Here is a 12,306-nt window from a genome sequence, read left to right on the forward strand (position 1 = left end):
GTTTCGTGGGTCCATCGAATTTGAATACATTAAATGTATAAAAACCACATGTTACATGCATCCAGTAGACAGTTTTTGACAAGACTCTAGTGCCATCGCTTGTCCTTTGCTGAAAACCATTTTCAGCATGAAGTTCCTTGCGGTAAGAGACGTGTCATGAAAAAAAATGTGAATATTAAATACAAAAGTGCAATCAGTTGTGTGTACGTACAATCAAGTGAAAATCAATTTACCGTCGAATTGCATTATGCAGTTTAAGACGTATATTACATTACTGCTATTAGAATGTGCTTATCTTCCTCTAATTTACATTGTTGATACATCAGTGTTTTGATGTAATCGAAGTGCAATGAAAGTGAAAGCTTACTATTGTATATATGTATATACATATATATTTTTGATTTAAAATAGTGTACTTTATAATATGCATGTCGATACTTACCTTTATAGTCCATTGTAAAGTGGATCGTTTTGATCCGTATATAATCGTTTTTGCAATCACTTTCTATATAATAATAATAACAATGCAGTATGTATATAAGTACATAACGTTGTACATAGATAACATAAGATGTCTTATACAAAGATTAAAATTGAGATAAATCGATGAAAGTAAATACAAAAAATAAAATAGATAGGTAGATTAATTTTATTTATAATTAGCGAAAGGGATTGGAAATGTTAAATCAAGTTAAGTTCCGGGAATTTTGATAGTATTTGATAGTTTCATATTAAAATGTTAGTTCATTTTGATTTTTGATTACTCTAAAAACTACAACTTGGCTTCTTATGTATTTGAAGATATTATATCAGGCGAAATTAAGCCGTGCAATCACTTTGAGCTATACTCTAAACTTTACTGTTTATATGTATCATTGCAGATTTTTTTGGTGGTGACTTTAGCTTACGCTAAACCACAATACAAATACCAAATACCCCGTTTCGAATCGTCCGGATCGTCTTTAGGCAGCACCTTTTCAATTCCAAGTGGACTATCTAATGTAAACCAATTTTCTGCCACTGGTGGTGGACAATTGATTACCAATCCACTCCAATTTTCTGGAGGCAATGGAAATGCTGGCCTGTTATTAGGAAACGGTGGAGGTGGAAACTTCTTCGGAGCTGACAATAATGGCTTAAACTCCTACTTTACTACCGGAAATGGCGGAAGCTCGTTCTCTGGCGGAAATGGTGGAGGTGGTGCAATATTCCTCGGCTCTGGTCCTGCTAACAATCTCGGTTTCGGAAATGGAAATGGAAATGGAAATGGAAATAGTGGCTTATTGCAAGGAGGATCTGGAGTCAACTTCCAAGTAGGAGGAGGATTAAACGCTGGTTCTACATCTGGTGGAGCTTTCGACACAGGATTCACAGGACATACTACCAAAGAAATCAACTTGCAAGACAGCGGTGCAGGCGGTGTAGAGAAGCACATCTATCTCCACGTGGCACCTCCAGATGATGAAGAGTACAAAATTCTCGTTAAATCGCCACCACAACGGACTCAACACAGAGTCATCTTCATCAAAGCGCCCACTCAAGTCATCAAACCCAAGATTGTCCAATACGAGCAACAAGTTCAAGACAAGACTCTCATCTACGTCCTGGTCAAGAAACCTGACGTTTCCACGACAGCTCAGATCATCAAGAGTCCTCCTCCCAAGCCTGAAGTTTACTTCATCAAGTACAAAGCACCCAAGGAGGGCGGTACAGAGAATGTCATTTCTGAAACTATCAACAGTGTCAACGCTGGAGGATCTGGTCTGAAACCGGTCGTCACTATCAATAACCAACAGGACTTTATCAGCTCTGCAGGTTCTGGTTCCAGCTCAGCTATTAGTGCTGATGTCAGAGCTGATGATTCTAGTTACAACTCTGCTGGTTCTGCAGGTAGTATCAACTCTGCTGGTTCTGGTATCGTTAACTCTGCTGGTTCTGGTATCGTCAACTCCGTTATGAAACATTCAGAATATGGAGTACCCCAAAGAAATTAAATGCTGTTCACACTTCATTTGCCAAATTCTGATAGGCAAATATTTGTGAGGAAGAAGAATCTTATGTAAATATTATTATATAAAAATATACGCATGTCTATCATTTTTAATTAATTCGACGAAAGGAAAGCCGCAATAATTTAATACGAATTTCGAAAAACGACGTCTTTTGACCAAATTTCCTATGATAATTAAGTAATAAAACATTTTTTTAATAATATTTATTTTTTTTATTTATTTATACCCTTTTATTACACTGGATTTTCAATACCATATAAATGCCTGAAAATAATGATCTGTTTCCGTCTCCGAAAATTCAAATACATGACCATTTCGCACGAATAATTCCTTGCGAAAATACATACATACATACATATGTACATATTTCATATTTTGCATTGAAATAAATATGAAATTTATTTCAAATTCTTACGACTCGTGTCTACAAACTACCAAACTCTCAATTGCAAATACACACATTTTTTTACGAGATCTATCCGATGAACCGGAAGTAACACTTTTCTCTTTTGCGACTGTACGTACATATACAATATACGTGACCTTGAAAAGTATCACAAATGTCTACTGATATTCGCACTTTTAACTAAAAAAAAAATCAACAACACTCACGCATAAAATTTTTAAACCGGATTTTTCAACATCATAGGATATCAATAATCCACGTTCAAACCACCAATACATCAAATAAACAATAAAAATAACAGAATTGCTTCAATTGAAGATTCATTCTATTTCATAACTTTCACTATAATCTTGTACATTCGTTTAATAACGAACAGCTACAGAACTTCATTCAATTCTAACTGACTGTATATGATAATCAAACCAATTATTAATTTTACAAAGTGACATCTTTGCTCTATTAAAAAAAATATAATATTACTAGAGATAAATCTCAAACTTTTAATGATTTTTAAAGCTCATTTTATATATTGTTAACTTAATGTATATATATGTGTATAAATGTATTTACATACATATATACCTCAACGAATAAATCTGCGTCAAAAATCAAATAAAAATCCCTTAAAATAACGGATTACATCTAAATGATGACATAATCATTAGACGTATTTGATGTACCTAAGCGACTTCATAATGAAATGAATTTTAATATATTCCCAAACTTTCTATGTGAGAATTTGAGTTGGCTATTATTTTTTCTGCAAAATTTAATTCTCGAGTTTCTTCGCTAATATTATAATATAATTTAGAGAGAGATAGAAATAGGTGTTAAAAAAAAAACGAAGCAACGAAATTTGCAAATCAAAGGATCCGTGTATGATTGACCGAACGCGTCGCTAAAGAAAGTGTCTCTGACGAGCATTGGTGAGTCGTTGGGGGCCCCCGGGGCCTCCCATGGGCAAGTGGCGGGGGCCCCTTCGTATAAAGGCTTTCGAGACCCCAGCTGAAGCATCAATCGAAGTGTTAGAGGCCCTCGAACAAGACACAGCAAGCCGCTGATTGAAGCTTAAGATGAAAGCTTTCGCGGTAAGCTCCAGTCATGATCATATGTATAACGAATCAGTGCCAAAGTGACGTTCTGTGCGGTTCTCTGTGAAATTATGTAAAAGTGTTCAAAAGATAGCTCAAAAAAATAGATTATATCCAATGTTTAAACGGTATACAGTTCAAGTTCGTTTTTGTGACTGTTTTAAATAATCAATTTTATTCGTAGATTAGTTTCATCTTTTTTTTTTTCGCTTGAAAGAATCGCACGGTGCTGAATTTTGAAGTTTTTCATGAATAACTTTTGCTCCGATTTCATTGTAATATAATGTGGATATTTAAAGTATGGCGTTTGATGAATTCCTACGTACATACATAAAAATATATTATATCATTTTTGGCTATAATTTATTTGGACAGTTTTCATGTCATACTTTATTATTTTATATGTAGCTTAGAATCTTTTAAAATGATTGATATAAATATTATTTTTGTCTTCGAATTGATTAAATCTTTGAATATATTTTTTTGATCAGTATTTTATGTCTTTGAAAAATTCTGACTTAATAATGAAACATTTAATAAACTATATTTTGATATATTGTAAATGAGAAGCTTTAAAAATGATCACCATAAGGAATGCGTATTGAAATACTTTTGAATAATTTCAATAAATTTTAAATAATTCTAATAATTTCAGTAGCATATATTACATATATTTACAATACATAAAATGCAGAGTAGATTATGTAGAATGTTATTAATTTTTAGATTGATTTTTACTTTACATATTATAATAGTTCAAAATTTATTATAAATCATAATCTTTATTCAAATGGCTAAATCGGTTATTTGTAATAGATAGCCTAAGGAATTTCAACACAAAATACCAAAATGAAACTCCCTTGGAATTAATTTACATATATTGAAACTGTTCAAATCAATATTTCATCACTTAAAGAAGGTTATCCCAAGATTTTAACCAGTTCTTTAAAATTTTCATTTTAATATGCTTGATTTTATATAAGGAATTTTATAATTATTTTAAGTCATTTTATGTTCTCATTGGATTAAAAAAAATTATATGTACGCACACTTTATCATATTTGATTTATTTTCAGGTTCTTTTGTTGGTAGCTTTGGCTAAAGCCAGACCGGAAGCTCCAGGTGGTTATCACTACCATCAACCGGCTCCAGCTATTCCTATTTTCCCAGCACCATCACAATCCTTGCCTGTGATTCCTGGCAACAACTATGGAACACCATACTCGGGAGGCAACTTAGGAATATCTTCAGGAGGCTCTGGTCAATTCATCGGATCATCAGGAGGCTTTTCCCAAGGCAATGGAGGATTCTCAAGCATTGGAAACGGATTCGGAAGTTCAGGATCCGGTAGCGGATTCAGTTCTGGAGTAATCCAATCTAGCAACTCATTCGCATCGGGAGGATTCGGAGGTGGAAGTATTTCAAGTGGAGGATTCGGAGGTGGAATATCCAGTGGAGGATTCAATGGAGGAGGTATATCCAGCGGAGGATTCAATGGTGGAGGAATATCCAGCGGAGGATTCAATGGTGGAGGAATATCCAGCGGAGGATTCAATGGTGGAGGAATATCTAGCGGAGGATTCAATGGAGGAAGTGTATCTAGCTCAAGCGGATTCGGAATTGGAGCAGCTCAACAAGCTCCCATCGTCCAAAAACACATCTACGTCCACGTTCCACCCCCAGAACCAATTGAAGAACAACAGAGATTCATCGCAGCAGCTGCTCCAAGGACCAACTACAAGATCATCTTCATCAAGGCGCCTACCGCTCCAGCCGTATCCCAAGCCGTCATCCAACAGCAACAACAGAACACAGAGAAGACAATCGTATACGTTTTGGTGAAGAAACCCGACGAACAAGAATCCTTGCTATTGTCTGGCCTCGCTCCTACCAAACCGACCAAACCTGAAGTTTACTTCATCAAGTACAGGTCCCAAAAGGAATCGGGCGGAGATGCCGGCCTCAGCCTCGGAAGCAACTTGGCTGGATCAGCTCAGCAAATCGGAGGTGGATCTCAGCTCGGAGGTGGACTTCAGCTGGGAGGTGGACTTCAGCTCGGAAGTAGTTCTTCCTCATCTGGGTCATCTTTGTCTTCCGAATACGGACCACCCAAGTTGGGAGGAGGTGGATACGCATAAGTGCCATACATCATTGCGTTTAGTTGATAATTGTTAATTTAAAAAGAAATACAGCACAACGTACCTGACAGCGATCGCCATGCACTCAATCAAAATGCATTTCCTACTTCCTGAAGAAGATTATGGTACAGGAAGTTCATGCGAACGCACGTGCCCAACAACGTCCACTGTAAAAATTGTAAATAATGTAATAATTTTTATATCGTTTTTTTTTCACAAATAATAAAGCCATGAAAAATTAACAGCATTTTTTTTACTGTTTCCTCTTCCTCCAATTTTAATTAAAATACTATTCTTACACACAAACTTGTATGAATACACTTCAAATAAACTAGGCAATGACCTTCTATAAAATCATTCAATTATTTATATGCTTTATAGCAATACGACACACTTTACATAACGCCATGATCCGATTGACATAATATTTATAGCATAGTAAAAGTACACGTGGTTAGGAGTACACTCAGCCGATTTATTAGGGTCGGAATCAATACTTACATAACCCACTATTCAATTGTGAGAGTTTTATATATGTGTATAGGAATTTTCGGTTGTGATCCAATGACCGGTTTCTCTGATGAGATGTGCGAATATACGGCTCGTTGCGATTGTGGGACATGATTTGCACATTGCCGTCATTATACGGATATAGTGCTTTAATAAAAAGAGAAACTTGTCAGAGTGTGGCATTGTTGTGTGTGACAAATGTGCATCTCGCGGTGTCAACCAGTCCACTAAAAATATTAATATGTACTTACTTACCTGGAGCTGTGAACAGCTCAGAGACGACTTTTCACCTCACAACCGTGCTAATCGCATTCACAAACCGCCGAATTTCACATTAGCATCTGTGGACGTGGAGGTTTCCATTTGTTGACTCTCCTCATTCCCAATTTCTAAGATATGTACATAAAAAAATACATCTACACACTTTTGTATACACATATATAGAAAGAAAGTCGGTCCTTTGGTCCTTTTGCTGTTGTTGCGTATAACACTTTCGTGTTTAGAAATTTGTAATACATTATTATTTTAATATAATCAATCGGAATTTCTCTGTATTATTTATGTATGATAATTTTCGTCTAAATAGTGTTTTCTTTTTTTTTTCTGTTGACAGTAGACAACTTTGTTCGGTTTCGTCTGGCAATCAACGAATTGAAGAAAGAAGCCCCCTGTACGTCGAGAAAGAAATAGAGGTCAGTAATTTTATCTATCCATGTATGTAAATGTACGTTCATAAATAAAAATCAATGTATCTGTATGGATATTTGTTTGTCCACAATCCAAATCTACAATTTTCAAACCCACAATTAACAAAATTGATATGCATATTATCACATACATAGTATTTTACGGTCTCCGTAACGAGCCAGAATGTTAAATTACAGAAAACGCAAATATCGGAAGGCAAAATCGAAAATCGAAAGATCTTAAGTCGAAAGATCAAAAAAAAAAGGGTGCATGGTAAACGGTACATACTCACTTAATTTGCGCGAGCAGGATACAACAGGAACAAGAGGAACAGGCTTTTCCTCCCGTGTTAATGTGCGCGCGCAGAATACGGGAGGAAAAGCCTGTTCCTCTTGTTCCTGTTGTACCCTGCTCGCGCAAATTAAGTGAGTATGTACCGTTTACCATGCACCCTTCTTTATCTTTCGACTTAAGATCTTTCGATTTTCGATCTTTGCCTTCCGATATTTGTGTTTTCTGTAATTTAACATTCTGGCTCGTCACGTAGACCCAGTATTTTAACCGGACAGAATGCTTAAAATATTTTTTTACAAACCTCCTTTACGTTTCACTTCCGATTACAATTCAGAGGACAATTTACCTCTCATCCGATCGTTTTCATACTTTGCCATATTGCTCATTTTGGTCTTCAATATAAGTAAATGGATCTTCCGCCATTACGATAGAGATAAAATATCGTTTAAGACGCGTTTGAAGTTCAAATATCTGGGTGACGTGTATGTAGTCTTTAATTTTATACATAGATGGCGGTAGTAAAATAAAATTATTGGAAATTTTTTCAAAATAATAATTTACATATCTTAATATTATTAATTTTAAACATTATATACCTACATATATGTACAAACATTTACATTTAGGGTTATATCATATGTACTAGTGTTATGCCTAGTACATATGATATAATGTCAGTATATATTAAGTCATTAAATAAAAAAATTAAAAGAAACGTGTCGGTCCTCTTTTCGATCCGCACGCGGTCGTATTATTTTCAAATACCTTTTAAAATTATTTAATAGTTTATTATGAAAAAATACCTACCTACCTACATATAAACAATATAAAACACCAACAAATAGAAAAATTAATTAATTAATTAAATATATTTTCGATAGATGGCGCTAAATTCGCAGACTTATTTCCCTAGAGGAAAGATTGGTAGCAAACAGTATATATATATAGAATTTTTTTGTTGATCTGTTATTATGTTCGTACGTTTTGGTGGCAGTGTCTTAACTGTGACGTACATATGTCGAATCTTAACGACTATTATAGTACGACGAGCGTTATCTTACACAGATACACGAACACACACATTTTTTTCTAGATCATGAAAACGTGATCACTGATCAGTGATCGATTCTGAATATTGAATCAGTCAAAATCATGATCACAAAACTTCTATTCATCATGATACAAATCTATTGTTACTACGTATACAGAAAAAGTAATCAAAATAGCAACATAACAATACTAGCAATACAAATAACAAATACATTAAATAATTAAATTATCATTAAAAACGAATTTAATATTTAATTATTTATTTGTGTTGTTACTTGTCAGATTTGGATAATTGTCACATCCATGTGCGATAGTGTGCCTATTTATCTGATTTAAGGTATATTCATACTATTCGGCAGTTCACGGCTACATCACAGCACGGTAGCTAACGTAAACGACATTTTCTGTTCATACTATCCAGCACCTCACGGTAACGTCACGATCAGACAAGTTTTGGCTTATTGCATGGCAAAATCGGCTCACATATATATTACAGAGCGCGACAATACTGCGCAATATTGCTTGTGTCGTATCGTCGAGTCAATATTGTAACAATATGGCATTTCCGAAAACATTAATAAGCGCACCTTCGTTAGTACACGTGCACTCGCCACTATGGGTGAAATCACACAGCGGTGAATGTGGGACGTGGGTTTTTTTTTTAGATAGTTTTAAACATTTCGCGTTCATGGGATGCGTACAAGGTATAAGGTCGTTTCAAAACATCAGAGAAAAAGACCCCCTGGGTGTGTTTGGTAAAATTGTATCCTTGTATTTATCCTTGCTTGACAGTCATCGATGATGGTTTTAAGAAAAGTAGGAGAACTTTCCGACGTTCCACATACCACATCCCGCGCTGTGTGATTTCGTCCTATGACGTGACGTCGTGCGTGAATATTTCCGCAGTGGTAAAAAAAAACCGGTTTTGCTTAATACGTTACGGTGACATATACTGCTGCATAGTATGAATAGATTTCATCGGCTACTGCTGTTACGCCTATGCCACGTTACACCTGAATGTGTCCATACAAAATCTACCAAATAATACTTTTCGTACTGCTACATTTCTGAATCCGACTACAATACAATAATGAAAGCGCATTATACGTATGTATGTATGTATGTTCATACATCAAGTATGTTTGAGAAAGCATGAAATCATTACAACGCCGAGTGATCATAATTAGCATAATCAATCGGCCAGTATATCAACAGCAGAAAAAAAACAAGAAATCACACTCGCTGAACACATACATAATTATTATGTCAATTATGATCGTTCGATTACGGCAAATAAATAAAATCGAAAATGACGTCACGCGTTGATTTCAATTCGCACGCAGCTCGAAACGCACTGATTAATTACTGACGCGCGTCTGCGATCTGCTTTCGCTCGTTTTGCACGTAATTTCAGCACGGAGTCGACCATTTTGCATAATTTATGCCGCCAAAAGTTACGGCTCTGACAAGATTTTACTTCTCGAATAGTAATGATCGCTTGACGAGCACAGCGACCGTCAATGGTCGTGTCTCGGGTATTGCTTGGACTCGCAGAATCGCAAAATCTGTCGATTCTCCTATGGAAATGTGCGATTCCAGTTCGAGCAACATAATATTGTAGTAAATATATAATGGTAAATTGATTGAGCCGTAAAATTAAAATGAGCTGGTGTTGCAATAAAATCGCCGTGTGTATCTGCCTCTAAAACCTCTCTGTGTATCTGCGCCTTAAGGCAAACTGCTGGCTTATAGATAATAAATTTTTGAAATCATTCAAATAGCGGTGACATAGTGGGCACGATGGTTTTTTGGCAATTTGATGGAGAAACCACTTCAACAATCAAATCAGATAAATTGGCAAACTCTGATAGGAAACGATTGACTTGGAGTCACAAATATCCAAGTCTGACCAGCAGCATTAAAGATTATACTCAGAATATTTTTTTCCAATCGAGGTCAGCTCAAAGGATCGAACCCGGTGAACTCTCGGTGCTTAGTATTGTTGAGCGAATTGCACTTAGACCAACGGATATCTGTTATCGGATTAAATAAGTGCATGCACTTACTTCCAAGGATTATATCTGGACTCGGTACGGGGAGACCCAATGTCGTGGAAATACATATCCGAATACGTGACTATACAACAGGTAAACAGATTAGGCGTCCTGAGAGATCTACTATTTATAAGGCGGTACGTAGGCGATATCAGGTCATTCTGGACTGAGCAGTGACAGTGCGTGTATCTCCTTAATCATCAATAAATGCTGTGAGACGACTGTTGGCCTTTTACTTGGATCCTCCACCCACCCCTACGCAACAGTATCAACGCTTTCTCATCCTCAATTGTGTTACTGTATTAAAAAATCGAGTCAAGACACGCAAGGCACGCAAGGCACGCACAGACGAACATCATCTGCAAAACAACGGAACAGCTAGTGTGTCTGTGTTTATCGGTGCGCGCCTTGTGTGCCCGTGTTTGTCCGTACTCCCCTTATGTGTCCACGCGTGTCTTTAGTATCCTGGGTTTATATTAAATTAAATATAAACCCACGAGCAATTATTTTCTTTTTACTTTATCTATGTACGTAGTAACAATAGATTAAGTTTTGTGATTATGCGAAAATTCGAACTCGAGATTTTGACTGATTCGAACTCAGTATTTTATTTATTTATTTTATTTTTTTATTTAATTTACACCAAGAAGGCCTAACAGGTAAACCCAATGCACCTTCCTGGCCAAAGACAATTATATAAACATATATGTACACCATCCATATATACACAAATTCTTACACGTATACACAAATACAGATATATACATTCATAAATATAAAAATACACATATATACATATACACACCTACACACACATATATATATATATATATATATATATATATATATATATATATATATATATATATATATATATATATATATATATATATATATATATATATATATATATATATATATATATATATATATTCACATATACATACATACACATATACATATACATATACACATACACATACATTACATACATCCATAAACATACAAACATTATACATGCATATACACATAAATACACATAAATAAAGATAAATTACTCATATATATATATACATATATATATATATAAATAAAAAATAGCATACATATATAAATATAGATAAAACCAACATACATACACATAATGCTAAATAATAACATTACAAAATGAAAACAACATGTGTAAATATGTATGTAGCTAGAAGTCATTTAAAATATGCTGCCTGACAGAACTGTATGATGAAGTAAAAACATCAAGGCTCCCAGAAAGCAGGTTAAATAGTCGAATGGCTCTTGAAAGGGGTGAGTCATCAAGCACATTAGTTCTGGCCCGAATAGGTAGGAATAGAGTTCTGGAGCGAGATTCTCTCAGTTTCTCAGGTACTCTAAGTTTAAGATTACACAGAACTTCAGGAAAATGATATTCACCCCTTAGAATTTTTAGAAAAAGCTTACCAAGATGATTGTTTCTACGTGAAGCTAAGGAGTCAAAGCCCAAGGAGCCCATGACAAACTTACTGGGAAATAAGTAGGGATAGCGCCCAAACTCTCTCATGTAGAGATAGCGAAGAAATTTTCTTTGCACCCTCTCTAACATTAGCGTGTACCTTAAATGATAGCGTGTATCGATCATTGATCACGTTTTCATGATCTAGAAAAAATGTGTGTGTGTGTGTGTGTGTGTCTGTGTATTTTGGGGATTTTTTGTACACCGTTAGTTCTATCGTACTGCAACTTAGTATCGGTTACTGAAATTTTTTTCAAATTTTTAAGTTGATTAGAAATGGTTAAAAAAATTTTACATGTAATAGAAAGAATAATTTTTATAACTTTATATTTCTTAAATATTTTAATCTAAACCGGAAGTAGTACTTTTACTCTAGAGAATCGAGGTTTTTTATGTTTTTCTCAGAAACCTTTTGATTTATTGAACTGAAATTTCATATCTAGAAGTTTAAGCATAATAACAAGTTATGTATAAAATTTGGTAAGCATCCCTCAACCGGAAGTGGCAGTTTATTTTATAAGTTTTGCAAGTTTTTATACTATACTTCAACCATTCGG

At 35.0% G+C, this 12,306-nt stretch overlaps 2 protein-coding genes across 2 annotated transcripts in view; both read left to right on the plus strand.

The window, feature by feature from the left end:
• Nucleotides 1-12,306, plus strand: part of LOC143920195 (uncharacterized) — a 174,919-nt gene that overhangs the window by 146,505 nt on the left and 16,108 nt on the right. Inside the window, exon 10 of the mRNA XM_077442934.1 lies at nucleotides 6,771-6,849. Within this exon, the coding sequence (XP_077299060.1) occupies nucleotides 6,771-6,849 (79 nt within the window). The remainder of the gene's footprint in view (nucleotides 1-6,770; nucleotides 6,850-12,306) is intronic.
• Nucleotides 3,431-5,880, plus strand: LOC143920196 (uncharacterized). Its single transcript, XM_077442935.1, has 2 exons — nucleotides 3,431-3,506; nucleotides 4,586-5,880. Exons 1-2 carry the CDS (start codon nucleotides 3,492-3,494, stop codon nucleotides 5,645-5,647), a joined length of 1,077 nt encoding a protein of 358 aa, XP_077299061.1. The 5' UTR covers nucleotides 3,431-3,491; the 3' UTR covers nucleotides 5,648-5,880.

This window comes from Arctopsyche grandis, chromosome 12, assembly GCF_051622035.1.
Source record: "Arctopsyche grandis isolate Sample6627 chromosome 12, ASM5162203v2, whole genome shotgun sequence".
Lineage (NCBI taxonomy): Eukaryota > Metazoa > Arthropoda > Insecta > Trichoptera > Hydropsychidae > Arctopsyche > Arctopsyche grandis.